General features: G+C 33.2%; 1 protein-coding gene across 1 annotated transcript in view; it reads left to right on the forward strand.

Moving 5' to 3' along the window:
• LOC132704491 (uncharacterized) overlaps nt 1–27,525 on the forward strand; it is an 85,718-nt gene that overhangs the window by 41,108 nt on the left and 17,085 nt on the right. Inside the window, exons 3-8 of the mRNA XM_060674508.1 lie at nt 1,837–2,043; nt 7,086–7,326; nt 19,283–19,463; nt 24,776–24,968; nt 25,188–25,397; nt 26,319–26,612. Coding sequence (XP_060530491.1) covers nt 1,837–2,043; nt 7,086–7,326; nt 19,283–19,463; nt 24,776–24,968; nt 25,188–25,397; nt 26,319–26,612 — 1,326 coding nt within the window. The remainder of the gene's footprint in view (nt 1–1,836; nt 2,044–7,085; nt 7,327–19,282; nt 19,464–24,775; nt 24,969–25,187; nt 25,398–26,318; nt 26,613–27,525) is intronic.

Raw genomic sequence — 27,525 nt, forward strand, 5'->3', positions numbered from 1 at the left:
AAGTTCAGCTTACCTGTCCGAAATCGGTCTGCCCGAAATCGATCCTATCCGTTATACATGCAAAGGCTCAAGAAACAAAGACACCAACTACAGATACATTTTAAGGAGAAAGGAAGGATTAACGTTTGCTATTGTCTGGCAGAATATACATCGTCTCAATAGTAAAACAATATAGTTTTTCATATAGAGATGCTATCAGAAAATGAATAGCGGTAAGTGAAACATGATTATCAAATAATGTCCACTTTCCAAACCCTTTTACCATTTTAAAATGTCGAAATATAGAGAATAAAGTGCGGCGGTGATGTTTTGTTAGCTACTGGAGGCTAAGCTATTTCTAAGCTAATTTTGTCTTTATGTATATGTCTATGTTTATTTCACTAAACAAATAATTAAAGACATAAAAACCAACGGGAGATTAACAATGAGAAATCAGAAAACTAATAATGTATAATAAGAAATAAAAAATCAATTCATTCAACTAAGAACCAAAATAAAATAGGATATAAAAAAGCACAGGAAGTTTACTTACTTTACTACATGTGAGCTATGTTAGGGGTAAAAAAGAACAATTGGTGTCCCAGGCGTGATGTATTTCAATGATGTTGAGTATAGTAATGGCAAATAAATAGCAGCTGCAGCAGCAGCGTTTGACAATGTATCAAATAATGTCCTTCAGCAAAAATTATTGGGCAATTTTGATTTTCAGAATAGCCTGGTTAAAATTTTAAATCATATTTACATACGAACAACGAATTTGTTATAAAAGGTTACCTTGATTACTATGCAATCTCAGTCGTTCCGCAGGCTTCCAATCTTGATCCATTGCTTTTTCTTTTGTTTGTTAATGATTTGGTTGCTTTAGTTTGTGATTTGAATGTACTTTTATATGCGGATCTAAAATCTTATTATTATATATAACTAAAAATTACGTTGACTGTCTAAAGCTACAAGCCCTACTATAAAAAAATAATTATATTTTAATACTGATGTTGTACTGTTGATGTAAATGTTTTGTGCCTAGCTTCAGTAGAAAGAAGAAACAAGTACAATTTCAGTATAAAATTAGGGGTACAGTGTTGGCTAAAGTTGCGAAGATACGGATCATGGTACTCAGTTATCTTTCAGGTCACATATAAATGATAATATAGGTAGAGCATCTTTTTCCCATAAGAAACTGTAAAGATTTTAATTTAATAAATCTTAAAACATCATTTGTCGTATTTTGAATATATTATATTCAAAAATATATATATGAAGTCCTTATTATGAAACCCATAAGTATAACAGTGAAATTTCTGAGATATTTTTATTACCGTGAAACTGTTGTGTTCCAAAAGCAGACATTTGGAATCATTCTCTACTAAATAGAAGAACTGTGTCGTAATTTTTTCATTCAAACTGTTACATAATATGATTAATTTTCCCAAATTATTGAATCAAATTAATATTCATGCTCCAGCGTATATACCACGAACTTCGCCGATAGATCTACGTACTAACAATTATAGTAGTTCAACAATAGTCAAATCCGCTCCGTTAGTAAGCTTAAATCTAAACTCTTTGCAATATGGAATTTATTATTAAATTGTATTCTTAGGTTGTTCCCACTGTGTCTAAATGGAGGTAATTCTGTTGAGTTTGTAATTAAACAAATAAATAAATTAAATAAATAAATATCAAGATCATTTTATTTTATCAATGTAAAAAAAAGTGTCCAAATGTTTATTTAAAGCGCGTAAAACGGAGTATCTACCAATGAGCTCGCATGACAGAAATGTGCAGCGCATACAATTCAAAACACGCCGATATTAGAATAATTCTTTCAATTTTCAGATGAATTTTGCGAAGAATTCCCGCACAATTTTATCCCGACGCCTGGATATTGGATCGAATGTTCCAGGCAAAAAATTACTTCGGATACGATATGGGACGAAAGCGAATCGGACCACGAAAACGAAATTCAGGAAGCGAACGAAGACGGAACTCCTGACGGCACCGACCAAGAAAATGGACATCACGGTATCAAAAGAAGAGATCGCAGTAAGTAAAGTCTGTTCATAGATATAAGAAAGTGACTAACTGAAACGAATTAAGGAAAGACCCGGGCAAGCTGTAACAACGAAATATGGCCGAACAGATCTGTACTTTGTTTAGAATTTAATTATTTGGAGTTTTGTTAGGAAAGATACTATTTATATTATTATATTTATAGATATTTATTTATTTATGTATTTATGTTTAAATCTAAAATAAAATTACAAATTATTTTAATTACCTACTTAAATTACTTAAAATAATTCACATAACATATCAGTATCACTATCGCTATCATCACCTGTTCTAATTGTTATTTGTTCTATATTATTTGCAATATGGATATACGATTGTTCTGCTTTTTCTATATGTTTAACAGAATTTGCCCAACTTCGTGGAGGGATGTTAAAAACTTCGGTTTCTATAAGTTTGAGGACATTGGAGTTAACACGGGGAAAAACATTGTTACGACGAATGGCGTTGGTGCCAAACAGCATGCAAAAAAGTTATTCTTTTACCTCTTTCTGATGGCACGCTTGTTTTACACTTATCAGTAGAGTCAACCCAACCCTTTTCCAAGTAAATCCAAGTAAATAATTGGCCCTTGTTGTTCTCTGTAAATCCTAATTTTTCCATAAAGCTGATGTTAGAATTTTCGTCAATGTGGCCGTTTCTTCTAAAGACGCTTGCTTGCTGGCAACACGTTCAATGAAAGTCAAATAAACATTGTTTATAACTTCCTTAGTCTCAATAGAATAGTGTTTTCTACATTTGGGCGGGAGTATGTCCTGATATACACTAGACTCGCACATATTTTGTATAATTCGCACACGATTCAACACATGCTGTATTACACACGAAATAAGGATGATTACTAATAAACTTAAAGTAAGTAGTATACCAAACCAAAGAATAAACACAGGTTTAAAATTATTTTCTATTACAGACCACAATTTTACCTGAATTTAAATTCCGAAACTATAGGTAATAATCTTGTCCCATTCAAAAGCAATTGGTCACTTTCTTATATATATAAACAGACCATACCGCTTATTCACCCAAATCGACCGTTAAAACTTTGTTGCTTAACAATAAATTTGAATAATACCTGCTTTCATTCTACTCTAATTGCGCAATAAACATTTAAAAGCCAAGTCCCAAGCGGGATGGAGCAAGAATATTGTATTTCTGTTCTGTATTTTTATTTATTTAAACCAAAACTTGTAAATATTATTTGTCACATATTCATATTGCAAAAATATGTCAGAAAAAGAAATAGTTGGACCTTCGTACGAAACATTATTATTAGTCGATCAAATCGGATATATTTTTTTAAACGGCTCATGAAAAACGAAATAAATATACTAATTTCGTATCTTATTAGATCTGTAACTAATTTGGTTGCCTGGTAGTGTAAATTTAGCGTATAACGTTAGTTTTTTGCAAAAATGGTTGATTAAAAAGCGTTATAAATCGATATGCGAAAGTGGATACTTTGAGAATATGGAAAAAACGGGGTATAAATATAGATAAGAAAATTATAAATAAATTTTCTTTTGCTGGGTTTAGATTTTAATTTAGAATATTTTATGGATGTGAGTGAAATTTCATTATTGTATTATATATTGCAATTACTAAATATTGTTAAATTATCGCTGTATACCAACAAAATAATCCCAATTCCTGGTGACATTGATTACAGTCGATAATCTATTTTTGTAACACAAATGCGGTCGCGTCTTGACCTGTATAAATTTCTCATAAGAAATCTGTTGCTATGCGAACGTTGGTTTATGAAAATTGTTTCAAATATATCAGTACTGACCTCTAATCATGATAACAATAGGCTAAAGGCCTAAAGGACATTACATTAAAAAAAAATAATCCCATAATTCCCAGAAACTACTTGGCCCTCAATAATTGTAATTTTTGAAACAGATGGCCAAAGTAAGTTAACATATATTTCAAAATAAAAAAGAGGAAAGGAAAGGGGTAGGGGTAGCAGGTAGCAAAAGCATTAATAAATATGAGTGTTTTGTTTGATCTGAAATAAAAGAAAATCCAAAATTACTGAGACTGGAGCAAGATCCGTATTAGTCAGACGTTATCGAAACTGGCACAAATTCAGTGAGTTAATCAAACGGACAAAATTATAAGAGTAAGATCTATAATAAAGTTGCTTTCTGTGCTGCAGTACCGTAAGTAGACCTTTGTGTCGTAAATTTATACCAGGGACACTCACTCTAAGCGAAACTTTAATAAAAAGATACACTATGTAAATTAACCTCAAGCGTGAGTTTTGAATGTATTGTCCACGTTTTTTATTCACTGACAAAGACTGCACAGCATTGATTTAATTGAGATTTAATTGAAATAATTGGGAATTGAGAGTCTTTGGTTTCTCGTGATAAGTAATTTTGTGTATGGGAGTTTAATATACCATAGGCTCCCGTAAGCTTATAAGTAACTTTTTTTCTCTTTTCAACTTGAATATCATTTCGAAGAACTATAGCAGACAACTTTAAGTGTTGAACGCATTTCTATAATGAGGAATTGCTGAGTTCGATTAGACAAGAATGAAGTCGGCATGGTCTGGGCACTATCATTGTTGCTAATAAATCTTGATATGGAAAATAAAAGATCATGAATATTTATTAAAAATCATAGAATTTTCATTTACGTGCAAAAAATTTACCAAAAATTAATTACTGCCAAATTAAGTACCTAAGTACAGCGTGTCCAGTATAAAATGATACAAATTCGTGATATGAAAATCATCATATTGATATGATGACGCGGCGATTTCAGATTTGCCAGCTAATACAAATGTTTATATTTAATCAAGACAATTGATAAACTGATTGATATTTTTATTTAATTTTATGATAAATTATTAATTCATCATCAACTAGTTAGCATAAGCATAATTAAAGAGATTGTAATAAGGATAACGCGGGCAGCGATAAAATTATTGAACTATGATCGAATGCTGAAATGAACTGCCAATTAACAGTTAGTAACAAAAGAGCGAAAGTCAGTATTTACTTTATTTAATGAGCTAAATCTTACAAGTTAATAGGAAGTATTAAAATTTAAAAAAACAATCCATAAGTTAGGAACGATATGATAAAGAGATTATAAAAGTTGGTAATATTATTATTTGTTTTATTTATTTATCTTAGAATATTGAAATACAATAACATTTTGGCATATAAAAAAAAATATATTTGTTATTTATAACACCTCTATAGACCACTGATTGCGTCCTTGTGAAACAGTTTTGGAAACGTTTAGTGATCGTAATTGCTTATCATGTGGCTTATGCCTATCCGCGTTGATGAATGCACATTCAAAATCGTACGAGTACATGAAAAAACGGTAGTGTGTATGCTGAAGAACGTCACTTGAGTGTGCATGTAAATATGTACCTACGTTTTTGAATGTCGATTCATCTACGCGAACATCAAAGTCCTTCTGCAGGGTCTAAAAAGTAGTAGCGATAAAATGAAAAATAAACTAGCGCTTACTTTTTTGACACGTGAAAGTTCAAAGTGATTGTTACTTTATAATCAATGTAGCGAATAATTAGAGACTGGGGAGGTCAAATTAATATGAAATAACTGCCTATTAGCCTTTATAACGAATGCAAGACCGAAAACTGCAATTATTTGTGCCAATGATAAATGGTAGGTGCGCAAATCGTTACCATCGCCATGCAATTTTAATGAAAATATTTATATTTTATTACAAAAGTATATTTTTTACAAAAATGGCAATTGTACAGGGTGGGCCGAATTTGACATTTTAGAAAGGTAAGAAACATCACATGGATCTCTGGTGCCGTTTTTTATGAAGGTTTGAATGTTGTTATTTTAAATGAAAGGCCCCAGTTATTTTTATTGCAATCAATTTAGTAAGGTCTTATAATTTTAAAATTTTGTTTCCATAAATTACTGAGCTACGGTAACGCCGGAACGCCTAAATATCTGCAAAACTGCCCCAAGCTGGAACAATAAAAATTATTTTTTTACCTAGGGTTCAACATTCAAAATTCTAAAATACGAACAGCAAAGTTGTCAGATTTTGCGATAAGATTTATAATTCTGGAAACCTTTCACTTTTAAATAAACCTCAAAAATTCTGAGATGTTAGGAATTTCTTTTATTAACTGACGACAGACTAATATAGGAAACAAATGCGTTCTAGTAGTTGACAAATTGTGGTTTTGGTTGGTAAAGGTTTTAGAATTTTATTGATTCAGTCAGATTTTTCCAGTGACCTCTGGTTCTATGCACTTTTTCCAAGTTCCAGCTCATTCTGTTGGTGTCTTTAACTCTCTTGCCTGATGTTGTGCGATTATTATTAACGGCTCGTAAAACTATAATGTTAATGTCTTTTGCCCGTTTGTTTCTCAAATTAACTGCTATTAATTAGGTTGTATCACAGTCTTCCGAAAATGTCTTTAAGATATTCTTTTCTCTCAGGATATTCGACCTAATACTAATTCCTTGATGTCTCTGCCTTTTTCTCGGCTGTTATCAAATAAACCCACGTTTTAAAAACCAAGTTCACAATTTGACAACTACCAGAACGTATTTGTTTCCCGCATTATGCATGCCGTTCAAAGCCTACTTGTTATCTCTTTTGGCTTTTGAATAGAACTATAGCAAAATATCAAATTTGGATATTTTAGGAAAGGGAATTTGAAGTTCTTCTCAATGAATCAAAAATATGTAGGGTGCCTCATATCAAAAAAGGATTTTGCTGTTGATAACTATTAAGTTTGTTTGGTAAAATCTAATATTTAGGAAAATTTTCCATAACAAAAAGTTACATTTTTTTCATAAAAATCGAGCTTCAAACACGGAGATTAGTTTTCGTCTCCTTTAGAAGGAGAAGTTTCCCTTTAAAAGTATTGAAGAGACAAATTTATTGTGAATCTTCCTAAAACCTAGATGTAAACAAACTTTAAAATTCTTGAAGCTAATGATAAAACTGAAAATTGTCTACAGTGCACCATTTTACCAATATGAATATTAATTTTCTAGGTTGCAATGACTTATACGAAGACGACGAAGAAGATGACAGTTCATCGCCCAGAAAAAAGACTACAATTGAAGAACAGTGGGAGAAGAATCAGGGTTTTGAACTCACGAGTGTGGAACAGGAAACTTATGAGAAATATTTTTATGGAACCGAACACTGGAACTACTTTACAAACGACGAAGACTTAGGGCCGGTGATATTGTCGATAAAACAGGAAACTTTAAACGGGCGAGATCAATTTCGGTAAGTCGCGAGCTGACTAATATGTAGTTTGACTCAAACTTTATTTGAAATAAAACAGGAATTTTAATATTCCCCGCGAAGTATTAACTAACTAAAGCATTAAGCTGTCCAGATAACTTTAGTGACAATGTTCTCTAATTTAAACTCTTTAATTTATGACTTTCGACGGCAGTGAATTCATTTGCGTAAATTAAATACCTAACGATACTAAAAAAGATAGATTTTTGGATTTATTGTTCGTTAAATATTTAGAACGCTTGGGTATCTGACACGTGAACTCGTTACGCCGCCCTATAATTTCCCGATATTTTAGAAGTGATAGAACCAGAAAATTCGAGAAAACTGGACGACGTACATTGGGACAAAATTAATATTTGGAATATCAACCGTTTAAGTTGGTGCTTCAATTATTTCTATATTTTCGATTAATAATTATTATATCTAATTTTTTGTTTAACAACGAACTATTTATTTTTCGATATTTTTATATTTTTTAGATTTGATATTGGTATCTTATTACTTTCTATGAAATTTTGTTAAAATTTCTTCATTAAATGTCTTGTAATTAAATATTATCTGAATTGAGACTTTTAATTTTGTATTGTATTAAAGGCTTAGACTTAGATTTAGCTATAAAGATTTGCTGATTTTAACAAAATCGAAGATTATTGTCGCGTATATTGTGTCTAGCTCCGCGGATCAAGGAGGCTGCGCTCATGTTGTCAATGTCTGTTATTACGCATGGGGAAATAAAATGTCAATTTATTTATGCTAAAGAGTTAATGATTTGAACGTTTTGAAATATGAAATAGTCCTATTCCTCTAAATTAATTTCAAAATAAACATTTCAAAATTTATCGATCTAAAGAAAACAGAATCAGAAAAAATTGCATTTTAATTTCTAAAATCCAAAATTAGACGGAGGCTTGGTAATAATTCGGTTATTTTTAATTTTAAACCAATACTGTTCAGGGGAGGCCAAATAGGACACTTTTAAAAGAAGTACCCTTTGGAAAGCAGATGGAGCATTCAATTTTCATAAAAAAATATAATGATGAGCACCGCATATAAATATCTGTTCCCGTTTTATAGTTACAGCGTGTTTAGCAAAAATTTATACTATGTATGCTCCGGAATTTTTTTTATTTCTATAAAAACATTTCCAAAAACAGCTTGCAATTTAATAGTTTAAGTATAGTTTAATTAACTAACAGTTTAATAGTTCCTTGAAGAAACTTAAAATTACATTTATAAAAAAAGGAGGCTTTGGATGACGCTGTCATGATACAGGAAAGACATGTTCACTGGATAGTTGTCAAATTGTTAATTTGGCTATTAAGATCGGCAGAAAATGATATTTGAAAATTTTGAAAAATGGCATATGATATTTTGTTTCACACAATCCGGAGAGAATATATCAAGAGAGAATATATCAAGAGAGAAGACAATCTTTTAAAAACAATTTAAACATTATTAGTAGTCAGTTTGAAAAGAAAAAATCAGTTACAGATTGGCAGAAACTGATAGATGAACTTTAAAATAAGCCATACAGCTACTAGAGATAGGCCAAATGCCGATAATACAGGAACTTATGAAGCAACTATGAACGAGATTTTTAGAAGGTCCATTCAACATGCGCATGCTCGAGATGACCTTGCGGCATTCAACAAGCGACATGGCCGCTGAGTTTGGAAGCGGCATTTTTACGTCAGTGTTTTCTCAAAATATATCAAGATCTCATTATATCTTCCGACAAAAAAGGGATAAGTGTGTGCATATCGCTGTTTAGAAAGAAAATTGCGCAAAGTACAGATTAGTGAGTGAAACGAGAAAAATCAATTCCTTCTCTAGGAAAATATTAGAGTCACCACTTTTTACCATAGTAGGGCGACTATATTATCTAATAGCTATGTGGAAAAAGCACATACAGACCACACACAGAGGTTCCTATAAAAATTTAATCGAATGCCGCGTTTCACTTGACTATTCAAAAATATACAAGGTGTCCCATATAAAAAATCGATATACCTGGTGGTAACTATTAAACTATTAGTTTTTAAAAAATTGCACTTAAAAAGGACCAAACTCAAACCGCAAATAAAGATTTTACTAGGATATGCAACTTTAAACGGGGCGCACCCTTTATTGAAACATATTAGAAATTGGTATAGTTGGATTCTAAGTACCCCTGAATAAGAATTCTTTGCCTATTTATTCTTTAAAAAATATGCTTCTCTCCCTTTTGTGAAATAGTTCCAGTTGGCCATGTCTTTAGAGGTTGAATTATAAAATTCGAACCATAAACAAAGGTTTTACAAGGGTGTACAGCTCTTAAGCGAGACACCCTGTATACATATACAGATCGGTTTATAACTTTCTTACACGATTTCCTCGATAGGTCTTCCTAGAGCACTCTTTCTCGGTGTACCACTTCTTACCACCTCTTTCGTGATCTGCTGGTGTTACGGACGTCTTTGTGTGTGTGGTACCCATAATTTCATTAACTCCTTCATTGATTATTCTCTCTTTTCTAGAAATTTCGAGTAATCGCCTCCAGAAATTCATTTTCGTTGCTCAAGGGATTTTCTCCGTACTTTCTTTAATTGGCCATTCTTCTGATCCATATGTTATGAAGCTCTTAACAAGCCCATTATTTTCTGCCTAGTCCATTTATGTTTCTAATTTTCCTCTCCCATGTATCATCTTGTGTAATTGTGACTCCTAGGATAGTAGTATATTATGCAACAAGTGTGATAGACGACATTAGAGTCCCTAGTTTATCTGCCACGTGCGGAGCTAGTGTTTAATAAACGAGTACCTTAAAAAGTCTAGTTTATTAAGCACTCGTGACTCAAGTGCCTCTTACCACGCATGTTACCATACTATTCCGTACGCTATATCGTCATATAATTAGATATTTTACAGAAGGGAGTAGAAAATAGTATATTATGCAACAAGTGCATTTAACTCACGAATTTATTTGGCACGAGCGGAGCACAGCGGAGCTAGTATTTAATAAACGAGTGACTTACCGAACGTGTTGCATACTATACTTTTTCCACGACCGTTAGTTTTTGGGTACATTTTCGCAAAACAACACGAATACATTCACTGACATGACTGTCAGAATTGACAAACGTCAAAATTCAAAGCGAAACTGACGTGGTAAAGTGGTACTTCCCATACGTTAGATCGGTGTGTTTTAGGTATTTTACAGACGGGAGTAGAAAAAAATATTAAATGGCTTTTTTCTCCACAAAATAATTAACAAATGCACCTGGATATAAAAAACAAGTAAATTCACCACACCATTGAGACCACAAGACTTGATTAACCTCTATTAATGGATTAATGGAAATATTCCTTGTTGACCTCGGTGCACCTTAGAAACTCCGCTATAAAAGTGATCATATCTGCCTATGTTGTCTGGTCAATGGCATTTCTTTTTTGTTTTTGTGATCACCTCCATTCTCAGTTTTAGTATGTTTAGTTTACCACGTTAGTTTCGTTTCCCACGTATCCGAAACACTTCGGACATTTCCGTTATATTACCACACGGGTTTGAGAACAATTGCATATTTTCGGAGACATTTCCCACGACTCGAATTTTGACGTTTGTTAATTCTGACTGTTATGTCGGTGAATGCATTCGTGCTGTTTTTCAAAAATATACCGAACAACTAACGATCGTTGTAGCATAGTATACTATTACCACAGTTGTAGCATAATATACTATTACCACGATTGCAGCATAATATACTATTACCACGAGTGTAACATAATATACTATTATCACACTTGTTGCATTATATACTGTTATGACGTGGTTCGTTTTTTTTGAAAGACCCTGATTGCAAAATTCATTTTCAGATTTCATAGTTTTTTCCGTTTACTTCAATCCATTCAATTCCCAGGCTGAAGTTGAGGTTTTTTAGCATGTGGGCTATTTTCGGAATGTCTCTGAGATAACTTGCTTTCTTTCTCAATAGCAAAATTTGCGCTACCTGTTGATTCACGGGAGGTATTTTATTTTCCACCTAGCCACCGATCTGGTCCGAGGTGTCGACCGGTTTAGACATTCCCCTATTCGCCACCAAGGGGACGCGCTCTATAGGGCTCCACAGGCTCCCCCGAGAGAACTTAGTGATATAAAACTTATTGGCCTGTTTGTATTACATTCAATATAACTCCTTAAAGTCGATATCTTTGTTGTAACCCGATTCATTATGTTTAAAGTGTTGCTGGTCTAATTGTTGAAATTTCGTTTTGTTGACCTCCTACGCGTTGTTCGTTTCATTATAAAAAGGCATCCACAGCCCAATCTTAATTGATTGCAAAACTAACGTATATAAAGATTAATTTATTTAATTCTTTCTACTTAAAAATCATTCGCCACACCACTAATATTTTAACAAACATCGCGAAATGTGCATAATAGATCAGAAATTAAATAAGGCAGGAATATATTCCGGGAAGAGTGTGATCATCATACAAAAATGCACCATCTTTATGTGGGATTTATTATAAAATTTAACGAACATACCGACCTGTTTTTAGCAATTCCGATTCACGTCGCGGCACAATATGAAAGCAAATTTTATTTTCTTATTGGGTTTTCTCAAGGTCTTTGCAAATCCTAGGAGACGCATCAGGAGGAAATACCGGCGTTGTCGATAAAAAAGGCGCGCGTGCCCACGTGATTGCCTTTAAAAATAGCGATCAGAACGAAGTTTTTTATTTTATTTATGTCATTTTCCGAATGCCCTAGTTGAACGTGGGACTTCTATTATGTAACTGGCGTGTCTTCATCGAAAAAAAAAACCGAAATGTCCCCTGGCTTTCGTAATGATGTTAAGAGAACAATTAATTATTAATTTACTTTAAAATTCGGACCAAGTTTAATCCGCTCCAACTTTTTTAGCCGTGAACGGGTATTACAAAATGTTCAGCACTTATTAAGCTCCTTGAACATAAAGTTTTGTCATATTTTGTTAAGCAACTTTTTCGTTTTCCCGTAACAATTTTATTTGCCATTAAAGTGAACAATATAAATAACGAACAAAGGAGGGGCAGAGAATACCGCACGTATACCGAGTATGAAAAACTCGCTTCTCACCATAAACGGTACAAAATCGGTCAAGCTGGGGCAAAGTTCTACGTTTAAAATTGAGAAAATGCCAGATATATCCGGAAAGGTGCGAAATTCTCGTTTTGTTCTTGACCTTATTTCAAGAGATTTTTTTAAGATTTCCTTTTAATAAATGATTTTTTGTAGTCATCCACCCCAGATTTGCTATTAAATTGAAAATCCGAATTTTCCTTTTTGGGGCCCTCTACATCAACTTGATTTTTTAGAAACTGCACATAGTTCTTTCTTTTTATTATTAACATTTTGGAGTCAGATTTTCCATATATGATGCACTGCGGTACAAAAAAATATATATGAATTTATTACAGTAACATCGACGAAATATCATGCCACCATTTCCGATGCTTCCTATCAATATCCTAGCAAGTTTTCAACATGTCAACACGATCGACGCAACGTCAATATTTCATCACTGAGGGGGGACAACACAGTTCTCTCAGATTTCCATTCTTTTCTCTTCTGTTTATCTGAATATTTTTTGTGGAGTCGGCACTATTTGTACACGGCGTTTATTCTTCCATTTTATGCAGGATATGTTATTCCTTAGTCTGAAGCAAATGAGGAATTTTTTTTCTATTAGCCCTAACTGTTCCACGCGTATATATATTTTGATATGATTTAATTTTACCAAATGTGCAAGAATAAAAATTAATATAATTTACGAATTTTTACGAAACTTCTGGATTCCTCCTGCGTCGGTTTTTGCTGAGTTGAACTTGCATCATCATGTTGCTTCTTTAGAGCTTGACTGAAACTGGCTCGTATTTTACCCTGTACCTGCTTATATATTGTTTAAGGGGGACGGAGCTAAATGAGGGGCATAAACACCGTTTCGGATGACTGATTCCCATATTGGTGATAGGTAGAGACCTGAGTCGCGGTTAAGATTGTTCGGTTGTTTATAGATTTCTATAGACTCTCGGATTTTTCGATAGAAGAACTGATTACATGCAAGAATTTGAATTTTATCGAATAAAATTTTATGTGCGGTTTCATGAGTGTGTTCGGCAACAGCTGATGAGTTTATTTGTCTTAGTCGTAACGCTCTTTCGTGTTCTTTGAGCCTAGTTGATATTTTTCATCCGGTCACTCCAATGTATTCTTTGCCGCATATGCATGGAGCGCTGTAAACTCTTGGCATCTCAAATGGAATTTTGCCTTTGACGGATAGATTTTTGGACAAGTGGTAAATCTGGTTTTGACGTTATACTTCTTTAGAACTTTTGATATGTGGTCATCACATTTCTATTGGAAGGTTGTGGTGAAGTATATTTTTTGATGGAACGCTTAATATCTTTAATGTGAAAATTATTAGAGAGAAAAGCTCAAAAGAAGCTACAGGATAATTGGCGAAACGTGAACAAGACTCAGCAAAAACCGACGCAGGAGGAATCCAGAAGTTTTGTAAAAAGTATTACAGTAGCCTGTAGAAGTTTCTTTGAAAAATATAATTTACTACCATCCTTTACCTTCATATGGAGGCACTTTTCGGTAGCACACGGTGCACATAATTTTCTGATTGTGATTTAATAACAAATTTTGCAACATACGCAATTTCATATTACTTCATATTCTTAAAATGTGAAAAGGCGTTTTTCTCAAAACTACGTTAATAACGTTTCAAATTTCATAATCAAGAATAGCAAAACCATCACTACAACTGTAGCCCAAATGGCTTGATAAGCCCTTTACAAGATTTTTGTTACAAAATTTGTTTATTAATTGAATGTTTCGAGGGAGTAATAAAATAATGTGGATAAGAGTGTGATCGTTTTATTACAATAACATTGACTTAAGTTTTATTGATATTAAATTCTATTAAGGCGCCTAAAAGTTTGGATCTAACATAGCAAACATGGCAAGTATTTTCAAAATAGTACATCTTAATTAAAACATATAATATACTTATTTATAAACAAGTCTTTCCTATAGACAGACGCAGCTGTCCAATAAAAGGAAAGAACAAAATGTCACAAAAAAATATGCTTTGTCAGTGGACTAATTTAAATTATTTTTTCGAGCTAAATCTAATTAAGAACTAATTACAGCTTTTTATTACAGTATGTTAATTGGTATACCGTCAAAGCGAATAGGTCAACGGAAACGCGTTCTCTACGCTGTTATAAGTACGGGTATATCTGATAATTTGAGAGTTAGAAGAGTAATTTAAATGATATCTAGATACAGGGAACGTTTGCCTGTTTCGAAGAATGTAGGGATTAAAGTTAAAGTATATTTTTCCCAAAACGAAAGGAGATTCAATCAAATTGTTTCTAACTTCATAAATAAATAATAAATCAAAAATTGTTCTACGATTTTCACTGTAACTAAAAAAATGTCTGGGTCTATTAAATCTATAATTCACAGCATTTACAAATTTTTGTTTTACATTCTGCAGCCGTTCGATATATTTAAAATACATTGAATTTCGGACTGGCGTAGCATATCCCATCACGGGTCTGACAAGACTGTAAAAAAGTATTATTATTTTTTTTATTATTAAACCCATTAGTGCACCGTCCACAAGACTCTTTAGAGCCTTTTGAACAATGTTTTCTCATCTCAAAAAGGTCCTTTACAGGATCCGCAAAGTTTGGTTTGTATTTACCTAGTTAGCCTTTTTGTAAACAAAATACAGTGACATTTCTCAGGGTTAACAAACAATCTGTTCAGAGAACAATAATCTTCAAAATTTGAAAAATCGCTCTGCAACAAGACGTAGTCTGCCGCCGAGTGAACCAATTTTGAAATTTTTGATCATCTGCGTACAAGGAATAAGTCCTATGTAAAAAGCACATACTGAGATCGTCCGTACAAGTAACTCTTCAGGAGCAAAACACCGTGTACACCGAAATTCTCCAAAGCAAGAGTTAGGTGGTGTATTTTATCAAAAATTTTGGAGAAATCGCTGTAAACAGCACAAGTCTCGACGACCTGACAGATCGGTCTGTAGTTAAACATCATACATAACTTTGTTCGTGTGATATATGTGGAGATAATAATATTTAAATTAACAAAAACTTGACAATACAAAATACAATTTTAAACATTTTTTTCTACTCCCGTCTGTAAAATAACTAATTACACACCGATCTAGCGTGCGGAAAGCGTCACTTTACCACGTCAATTTCGTTTCCCGCGGATCCGAGCCTCTTCGCACATTTCCGGGTTTGGGAGCAATCGGATGTGTTCGTGTTGTTTTGCGAAAATGTACCCAAAAACTAGCGGTCGTAGAAAAAGTATAGTATGCAACACGTTTGGTAAACTTTTTAAGTCACTCGTTTATTAAACACTCGCGCCGCTCGTGTCAAATAAACTCGTGAAGCAAATGCCGCAAATTACCGCACTTGTCGCATAATATACTATTACGTGTGTAAATAAAGCATTTGTGGAAAGTGTCAAAACTAATTTCTTAACAAACTAAATTAAAATAAGACACCGTTAAAGATGCAGTCAGTTTTAATTTTAAATTGATCAATGGCATGAAACCAAAAATTGGTCAAATTCAACAGAAAATTTTCGACATTAACCGATTTTATACCCACACATATACGATTGGCTCTTTCGTGTAATACGCCATAACGTTTTGGTAACACCATATTCACCATATTCTCCTAAAAAACAATCTTGGCTAAAAAGGCGACGAAAATGCCCATCAACGAACACATTGTGTTTTATGGGTTACACTTGACGGTTCTAAAAAGCTTTTACGTTGCCATTTTTAAGATTATACACACCACTCCGTTGTATTCAACTCGGAAGGGTAAACGGACGTACGAGTCGTCTTCAATCTTTTATTTTAATTATCATACTACTCTACCATTGATTCACGTTATAAAATGTCTTATAGGAAAGTGAATAATGCAATCTGAAACATTTTAGTTTTTAATCATACAAGCCCCATCGTGTCCCTCTGTAACTTGGTCGCGTCTTATTTAAAACTTTCCAGACTTTTTGACGATCACCCCAAAACTTTCTAGACTTCCATTTTATATCTATACGTTTCTGACGTACCACGAAGAGAGAATATGATTCCCCAAGAGAATTTGATTGAATAAAAATTGAAGACTAGTTATGAAACCTTGGAGGGAACGAGAAAATAAATATTAGCATTCAATTCAATTAAAATAGAAATGACAATTTTTGATGTGGCGACTAGTTTTGCTATAGATTTTTGTTCCCATCTGTGGTTTCAATATTTTTTTTCTTACATTCTAAGATTGAGTTTCTGACTCTGCGATTTTTATATACGAGACATAATATATTGAAGATGTTGAAATTTACAATTTCACGTGGCCCACAAAATGCTCTTTTTGTTATCATAGAGAATTCTATTTCCTATTATCAAATTCGATTGAAGTATGAGTGGAGTGTGCCAGTTTTAATTTGCACTTCAATTACTTTTAACTTAGGACTAATATTTTCCACATCAAGTTATTATAGCGCTGCTGGCTTGCGGAATGGCTTTAAATAACACTTCCAAAACAGCAACGTTATGTACTTTAAAGTTGGAGTCGCTGAGAAAAATCGAGTTTCCGAAACAAGCGGACATAGCTGAAACGTCCAATGTACGTAATGAAATCTAGAGTTATGAAAAGATTCCGGAATAAATCCGCATGTGTTGTGTAAAATTGGATTCATTGCGAATTGATTATGAAACTTCGATTGGCCTATTAAGAAATTACGAAAACTTGGATGCTATGTGAAGTCGGAGACGAGAATGCAGTAATAAGATAGAATATCTTTTCTAAAATGCCAACTATGAGCATAATGGACCTGTAAGGATAACTATTGAACAGACTTTAAATTTGTTCGATATGTTTTTTTTTGTTATTGATCTAAACTAATCGAAACTATTAAAAGCCTCGAAAATTGGTTATATTTTTTTTTCATTATTTGTTTCTATTAGTGATCTTTAAAGAACTGAAACTGGCTCGCATTTTACTCTGCACCTGCTTTTATATTGTTTGAGGGGGCCGGAGCTAAATGAGGAGCATAAACACCGTCTCGGATGACTGATTTCCATAGTAGTGACAGGTAGAGACCTAAGTCACGGTTAAGATTGTTAGGTTGCTTATAGATTTCTATAGACTCTCGGATTTTTCGTTGGTAGAAGAATTGATTACATGCAAGATTTTTAGTTTTATCTAATAAAATTTTATGTCCGGTTTCGTGACTATATTCGGCAACTGTTGATGAGTTTATTTGTCTTAGCCTTAAGGTTCTTTCATGTTCTTTGAGCCTAGTTGATATTTTTGGTCTGGTCTCTCCAATGTATTCTTTGCTGCATATGCATGGAATGCTGTAAACTCCTATTTTGGATTTTTGATGAACTTTTGATATGTGGTCAGTGGTGTCTTGAATATAAGGAAGGACAACAGTGGCAAGTATGGGATTGCTTTCGGTTTCATTGCTGTTGTAAGGTTGTGGTGAAGTGTATTTTGTGATGGAAGGATTAATATCTTTAATGTAGAAATTATTAGAGAGAAAAGCAAGCTCAAAAGAAGCTACAGGATGATTGGCGAAATTATTAGAGAGAAGAGCAGAGGTAAAGTGTTTTAATTCTGGGTTCAATGACTCGGGCTGAGATTGTTTTACGGCTATGTAAACAAGGAGTTGATAACCGATAATTTTTGGGACGGAATGCAATAAGGTATCGGTCTGTGTGCGAAGGTTTTCTGTAAACACACAATGTAGGATCTGATTTCCTATTGATAGGAATATCTAAACATGGGAGGTTGTTATTAGTTCCTATTTTAATGGTAAAACGTATGTTAGAGTGTATAGAATTTAAATGTCTAAGAAAATCTACTAGGGATTCCTTCCACTTGCCACTGTTGTCCTTCCTTATATTCAAGACATCATCACACCACAAAACCAGATTTACCACTTGTCCAAAAATCGCTCAACACATTCGATCCGTCAAAGACAAAATTCCATTGAAAATGCCATGAGTTTACAGCACTCCAAGCATATGCGGCAAAGAATACATTGGAAAGACCAGACGAAAACTATCTACAAGATTCAAAGAACATGAAAGAGCCTAAAGGCTAAGACTAATAAACTCATCAGCAGTTGCCGAACACAATCACGAAACCGGACATAAAATTTTATTCGATAAAACTAAAATTCTTGCATGTAATCAATTCTTCTACCAACGAAAAATCCGAAAGTCTATAGAAATCTATAAGCAACCTAACAATCTTAACCGCGACTCAGGCCTCTACCTGTCATCAATATGGGAATCAGCCATCCGAAATGGTGTTTATGCCCTTCATATAGCTCCGCCCCCCTCAAACAATATATAAGCAGGTACAGAGTAAAATGCGAGCCAGTTTCAGTCAAACTCTGAAGCCAACAGGATGATTGACGAAACGTCCGCTAGTTCGACTCAACAAAAACTGACGCAGTAGGTAGGAATCCAGAAGTTTTATAAAAAGTATTCCAGCAGCCTGTGAACGTTTCTTTGACAAATTAATAAAACGTAGATCAGCATAACAAATACAAAAAAAAATGAATTCTGCGCCTTTAAGTTTGGTTACATCCCAATATTTGAAAGATTTAAATTAGATTGAATTCTGACGAAATGCACTGTAATTTTTATAATAATTAATTAAAAAAAGGAATCTCTATGCCTGCGATGCTTTCGAATGAAAATTGTCGAGATGACACTCACTTATCTGCACAACTGGATAGCGGACATATATGATAAAAAGATGCTTCCAAAAAAAAAATTAATCAAATATAATGGTTGGAAAACGACATTAATTGGATTCTCTCTTAGTTAATGATTTCTCTTACTTTCAGGATATTGGTAAGGGCAATCAGCTACACAGTTCACGGTCTCATTCCGGCCAGCTGCGTTTTCGCAGACAGGTATAATCGAGAGGAAGTGGTTAGGTCTTTGGGGAAAGAGGTAAACATAAATCCTCCATTAATACTGGGACAACTACCGGATACGCCAGAGGAACTGCTTAAATTAGACCAGGTTAGTGGGTCGCAATTTCAATTCATTGAAATAATGACTTATGTCATGTAAAAGCCCAATTTATATGAATTGAATTAATAATCAAATATACCTAAGAGCCTATTAGCTGAATAATCGATCCTTACGATCACAAATAGAGTCGTTTCGGTTACCCGAACTCAATTTTCTTACTGCTTTTTTAGTTAATCACCTTGATTTACTTTTAAGTTCGTGTGATAGAATTAATTCCTTATTTTTACGGTTCTGCGCATTTTATCGCGTGAAACGATTATTTTGGCGCCCTCTGTCGCAATTTATTGTTGTTCTACTTTTATCATTTCTCGTTCATCGTTAACTACTTTTTAGATATTTCAACGTTTCAGTTTTGTTAGTATTAACCAGATCAAAATAAATCGAGCGGCATTAAGTCGCATGACTTTAGCGGCCAATTGGGCAGACATAATGCGATCTGAAACTTTTAACTAACCAACACAGTTATTGCTGTATCCGCTGCGTCGCATGTTGAGCTTTCTTATTGAAGCCAAATACGACATTGAGTAATACTCGACTACCACTTTTTGGACTTGTAAAGGTATCTCGTCAACTTTGTGGTCCACGATCTTAAGGTTTTAATTCTTGCGTGAGCTGATACCTTTAGCTAAGGATGCAAGTCTTCTTTACTTGCAGGAACAATATTTTAGACCGAAAGTCGTTACTCTATCTCCAATAATTACAGTCTATTCAAATTTTTTTACACAATTGCCAATTTACTAGGACGGGTGCTCATCGACAGGTTTTCGAGCAATAAAAACACAAGAACCTAAAATTGGTTCACCGTTCACTTCAGGCCAGTGAATAGAGAAAATTCAAAAGGTAAAGATCACCAGGTCAAATGAGGTTCTAGTCACACAGGTCCCCTCAGATATTAGACTCAAATGTCGGTTCAAAATAATAATATTTCATATTTGATCATTATGAAAACTTGGCACTTTTGGAGTCAGTTTTGAAAAGTCAGAGAGATCATTATTGAAATTATTTATGAATGATAGTAAGAGTTTTATATAGTCGTAATACAATGTATACGGGCTGGTCCTTTTATGAGGCACCACTACCTTACCTCAGGAAGTAGAATTGATTGAACAAAAAGTTAAATACAAAAGTTGCTTGGGTTAATTTTCATTTATTATACGTCATGTATCCATTTCATAGTCATGTCAATGTCCATATCATATCTCTATATTAATACTGATTTAGATACATCTTTCAAAGAGGTTCACGTGTCAATATCATTCATACGAAGAACACACGTGACAAGAATCTGTTGCTGTCCCCAGACATCGCACGGAGTTTTACTTACAATGTTATATAAAATTCTAATACTCGCCATGAATCCCTTAACCTGACTGCCTCGCCATCAATGAATCCGAAACTTAAGTCATGTATAAATGTCATTGTCACTATGTGAAGAAATAAAGACTTTGTTATTATACAATGTTATACAATATATACAGGGTGGGTGGTTTATCATGGGATGATACCTTATTTCTGAAGCTGTAAAACATATCAAAAAACTTAAAGACAAAAGTTTCACATATACTTTTTAAATGTTACATTATGTTTGTATACGAGGCGTGTTCAAAAGGTAAAGTGACTTTTGTAATTGGACGGGCTACGTACATTCGATCTTCGATACATATTTTTTGTTATGTTAGTAACAGTAAGAGTATTACCTTGAAGTTATGCCCCGTTTGCGAGAAGCAATACGAAGAACACGTGCGGAATTGTTGGAAAACAATTCATTTATTGTGCATCACCTGCTCACTGATCGTTGCATGTGTCTAACTTTTGGGGAAAAACAAAACCACAATAATGCCACAGCCTCAAAACTCAAGAAACGCATCAAAGGGAGGAGGTTTGAACGGTTGATGAGATAAAGAAACCATCGTTATAAGAACTTTGGCACAAGTGTATTATATCTGGAGACCATTACTTTGAAGTGGACAACATTAATTTTGATAAATAAATAAGTACTTTTTGATAAAACTTAATAATCACCTTACTTCTTGAACACACCTCCTATGTCGTTACTATTTTGGTTTGCTGTGAGTTTTTACTCGTTGTTTATTGTTATTTTAATACGGAAAAAATTATAGAAAAAAAAAATAAATTCAAGTAGCTTTCATAAAACAACGGCAAACCAGCAGATATCGCAAGCGGTTTGACAATAAATAAATAAGCAAATTATAGTTTTGGTTAGTTAATATATAATAAATAATAAATAAACTAAAAGTTACATTACAAATGTTGTTCACTTAAACAACTCTAAGGATTCGTGAGATATAAAAAAGCAATTCTCTAGCAAACATTGCTTCGTTAGCTCTTTAAAATTACCATTTAGTAGAGATTTAATGTAATTTGGTAAAGCATTAAAAATTTAGCATTGTTCTTATTATTCTTGGATCACGTCAACCTCTAAAAGAGGAGACCCATAGCTTTACACATTCATGAGAATTTTTGTGGATGTAATTTATATATAATACATAAAAATGACTTATTTGTGTATAAGGGAATCTAAAAAACAAGTATTTTTGATATGTTTAAGAGGTTCTAAGAAAACCGATAACAATCGGACCACATTATGAATAAAATTTTACAGAATATTATTAATAATTTAAAAACGGCCCAGTTGAATTTTTGGTTTTCGAGATATGACATATATGTTAATTATTGCATCAAATAGGCGCACAGTCACATACATAAAATGTAAAAATCAATCTACGATTTCGAATATTCCCTTCAACGTTTTATTATTTCAGTAGTTAGTAAGCTAGCGCACAAATTTAATATAGCGATTGGAGTATATCAGAATTATTAAACTTGATTTTATTTACGTTATTTCAATTTAACAAGAAAATTTATTTATATTCCCGGGACATTTTTACATAACTGGATTGCTAATACCGATAATATCGCATAATAAAAGAAACCTTTCATAAATGAACTGAAAATAGAATTATAACTGACATAATATTATTATACGTACGAACATACGTTATGTTTCAAATTAAGTATGCACTAGTGCTAAATCCATTAATGCCACAAAATCCATTGACTGTTTGTTATTTTTCCTTTTTTTTAAGAATTTTCGTGAAAATGTTGAGAGATAAAAAAGTGCTAAATATTGCCTTTAAAACAAACACAAATTATTATTTTAACTTTAAAATTAACTTTAGAAGTACAATTCAATTGGGCGACACTCCAAAAATTAAATATTTTAAATACCTACCAATGACGCACTTAAGTAATCTATTTTCTTCAATTTGAAATCATGAGTATAAAAAGTACAATAAACAAAATGTTTACCATAGCTAAAATACCTTCAAAGAATATTTTCGGAAAGCTTTTAAAAGAAATTCCATCTAATATTCTTGAGTAGGTACAACTTACATTACCGGAATATTAACAAGAGAATTTTCTCTGAGGAAATCAAAAACAAAACGAATTTGTCATAGACGTTTTGAACAAATGTTTTTCGCATGTTTTCCGAGCAGAACCCTAACAAATACATACCAAAATTCTCAGTAATGCTTGAATCCAATGCTATTACGGACCTTGGGGCTGACTCTAATTATTTTTTTTAATCCCGTATTCACTTATTTTATCTTCGCAATAAAATATCGCTGGATTGTAGATCTAAATTTCGATCTAAATATAAAAACACTGGGTAACATTTTACTTGAGCTTCGCGTATCCAAATAGATTTGAAGATATCATCCATTGAAATAAATCCGATAATACGTTGTAGTCTAAGATGCAAAATGTTCAGGAAACAAAAAACTGAAATTAACTGTTTATCTCAATTACAAATTCAAACAAGTAAAAACGGGTAGGTTAAACTCGATTTGGGATACATATCCAAAATTATTTTCAATGTTCTCTGCATTCTCTTAGAAAACAAAACAGTACTCCATAGAGGGCAGTCAGTGAAGTGAAACATAAATCTGTTATAAATAATAGACATGATATACGAAGGCAGCGCCAAAATTTCCCGGCCTGAATATCAAAGAAACAAAGTAGAGTAACAATTTTTTATTATTTTTCAATATAACCCCCCTCAACTTCAATACACTTATTACATCTCTTTATTAACAACTCAATCCCTTTAAAAATATATTCTTTTGGTTTGTCTGCAAAATGAGCTAAAAGTCCAACAAATAATAATCGCTGGGGGCCATATCTGGACTATAGGGAGGATGATCTATCTGTTGGAACCCATACTCTAAAATGGCAGCTTGTGCAACACAAGCAGTATCGACAGGTGCATTATCGTGCAAAAGACCTCTGTGCCTCTGGTCAGTTTTCCTCGACATTTTACACGTATGCAATCTCGCAATTTATGTAATAATGTTGCGTAATATTTCCCATTGACAGTGGTATTAGTTTCTTTAAAATCTATCAAAATAATTCTTTCACAATCCCAGAAGATCGTGACCATCACCTTTTTTGTTGACTGGCAGACTCTGAATTTTCTTGGAGGTCCTTCACCCTTACGACGCCACTCCATTGATTCTTTTTTCGATAGAGAGTCATAATAGAGTTCCAAAAAAGACTCGATACAGCGTTGTTTTTGAATACCGGAAAGGTTTTTAGAAACCCATCTTGTACCTAAATGCTCATGCAGGATTCGACGAACACTCGTATCAGAAAGCTTAGTAATGTATGAGATTTCCTTGACCTTTAATTGTCGATCACTCAATACCACCTCTTCCACAATAGCAACAATATCTTCCGTTATGACCTCCACTGGTCGACCAGTTCTTGAATCATCTTCAAGTGACTCCTGCCCCATTCAAAAACATTTTGCCCATTCTTTCACTACAGAATACGAAGGAGAACTTTGGACGTACACATCATCCAACCTTTCTTTAATAAATTTAGGTTATCTGCAACATTTTTCCGGACACGTCTTGTTTAAAATGCTGTCAATAAAAAACTATTTGACGCAAGACTTCAATTTTTTTTCGTAGCCTACTAAGATATATATTTAAAAGAAGACAAAGTTTTATCGTGATACTGGAGCTGCATCTATGGCAGGCCGGGAAATTTTGGCGCTAACCTCGTAGATTATTTGAAGGATGTGTAGCGAATGATAGTTTTTAGAGTTTCACGGTTAGTTTGAACAAATTGGATATATTTTTGCTCCCATTATATAAGAATTATAGAACTAATTGCAATAAGATTTCTAATCGAACCAGATGGTTATTTAATTTGAACAAATGCAAAACTTGTTAAAGCATACAATCTGATATCGATGTTTTTTTTATTTCCCGCAGGTCTTCATTAAATCAGAATTGAAGGTCGGTGTGATCTATGTAAAAGAAGGACAGTACACTGAAGAGGAAATTCTAGATAACAACGACAATTCGCCGTTATTTGAGGAATTTTTGCAAATTATGGGGGAGAAAGTACGGCTTAAAGGGTTTGATAGATATAAAGGTGGATTAGATACCGTACACGATTTAACAGGTGAGATTTTTAGCACACCACAACAACAAACAACAAAAAATTGTAAAATCTAAATTACTTTCATTTGGCACCAGAGTTTTAAAAAAAATGTCACATGAATTCAACACCATCCTCATAAGATATATTCTTCGAAAAAAAACGCTTCTTTTTAAAAATAAATAAATTGTCATCTTAAATGATCATATGAAAATATCGAAATGTCACAAGTATTCGTTGCAGGGTTGTATTCGGTGTATACCAACTGGCGAAATATAGAAATAATGTTCCACGTTAGTACACTTTTGCCTTACGAGAAGCATGACCCTCAGAAGCTGCAAAGGAAAAGGCACATAGGTAACGATATTGTCTGCGTTGTGTTCCTCGAAGCGGACAATACGTCTTTTTCACCGGCTTGTATTAAGAGCCATTTTTTACATACTTTTATTTTAGGTAAGTACAAATATACGCCTAATACAAGTAAATCCGTATTTAACAGAGACTAAATTTGGTGTTCATTTAGAACACTTTATTTAGGATACATTGAATAATTTGGAATTTTGGGAGATAGAAGTCTTAATAATGATATTTCTTTATAATTCGTTGCTTAATGTTTGCTACTTAAGTTGCAACAACATTTACTTCTTTCCTTCTTACTATTCTTCTCAGCTTCGAGTGTTCATCAATCATTTACACCTAAATGGACACGGAGCTGAATCGATTTTTGATTTTTAAGCGTACACAACCACTTTCGAGCATAGTCATCGAAGAAAAATGTCTTTATATTTGACCAAATCGAGCGGAAAAAAAGGATCTCGAAAATTCGTTTATTATTGACTCAATTCATTAGAGCAACATTTTTGTACGAAATGGACTTGTACAAAATAAATAAATTTGTCCGATTATTGAATATTTGGTTTGTATTTGCATTTTTTGCTGACACCCCTTTTATTAGGAACAATTATAACCTATATAACATCAGAATATCATTATGACACCTTTAACAAAATGTTGGCCTTGTCCATGGTAGTGTTGTGATTGGTGTAATTAATTAGAAGTTTTATGATTGGATTGTTACGTTGGAGGTTATGTGCCGGCCGTATGTTTATTAATGATTTAATTTCAACTTTTCAACAAATGTCATTGCTCGATATATATATATATATATATATATATATATATATATATATATATATATATATATATATATATATATATATATATATATATATATATATATATATTATTTTCTCGAATATGAAAACATAGTGACCCGTTTTTACATTTGTCGCAAACAAGTAGATGAGATCCATTTAAGTTTCTATTTTTTCGTACTCCTGCTGCGGTCGGCAAATCGAAAAATGTTTGTTTTAGTTCGGACGTCGGCTAGAATAAAACGAAAACCGACTAGATATGAAGTATCAGTTGTTACGAGAGACGAAGTCGGTGCTTACAAACCTTATCTTTGGGAACAAAGTCTCTTCGACAAAGGTCCCATGTTCAGGGAATGGCTGTTGACGAAAATAGTCAATGGGGAGAGGGCGAGTTACTCCGCTCCGAAATTTGCAAGAATGCAAGAGAGGACGAGATCTCAAATGCTGGAAGACATCGTCGCCAATTTACAAAACCATGCGGAGACTGGACAGATTCCGAAACCTTACAGGAGAGGTAACTTTTTGTGGCACGATTATGCCTTTACAGTTAGCGAGTACGTCACGTCGTTTACAGAATATACAAATGGACAGTCTCTAATCTGGATATACTAGATACCAGAATATTATGATTAAGCTCAACATACACAAATGTCGCTGGTTCAAAATTTAAATTTTGTTTTGAGTTTTCTCATTAAATGAGAAAGTTTTTATAATACATTAATAAAAATTGCCAGTTCTAGGTTTGAAACTGATTTAGATAAATCGAATCGTATTTTTCTATCTATCGAATTACGGTTGAAACATAATGAAAATCTAAAAGAACGTTCAATTTTTCATTAGGATTAGGCCATCTAACTCTGACGATTTTTGACTTAATTTCACTTAAAAAGTTCAATGTATTCTTTCATTCTTTCTGATTTTTTTGTAAATCGTTTAAAAAATGATAAAAATAAATTAAAAGAAAAACAATATTTAATAACAAAATAGTCATAAAAAAATGTCAAAGCAAATGTTGGAATTGTCCACTTTGACAATGCTATTAAATTTATAACGCTGATATTTTATTCTAAGTAGGTTTATGTCAACATGTGTCATTAAATTTTAGTTATCTGGTAATCACAAAATGCCGCGACATAATCTTTTATTTTTATAATGAAATGCGTGAAATTATTTGTGTTTTCGTTCAAGCAAATTTTAGTCGACCTGCGGCGCCTCGAAAACATAACTATTCCACAGTTTTTAGTAATGTTTACGACCGTTTACATAAAACAAAATCGTTTCCCCCCGGAAAGAAATAACGGTGCTTCACTATCGATGCAGGAGAGGAAATTTGAGTCCACGTCAGAATTCTAAGAAAAGAAAAACTCCAGTCATATCATATTCCCGTTCAGAGTTTTAAGTGAACATTTGGTGTGGTGTAATTTCTG

This window comes from Cylas formicarius, unplaced genomic scaffold (genome assembly GCF_029955315.1).
Source record: "Cylas formicarius isolate icCylForm1 unplaced genomic scaffold, icCylForm1.1 PGA_scaffold_7__23_contigs__length_41026272, whole genome shotgun sequence".
Taxonomy (NCBI): Eukaryota; Metazoa; Arthropoda; class Insecta; order Coleoptera; family Brentidae; genus Cylas; species Cylas formicarius.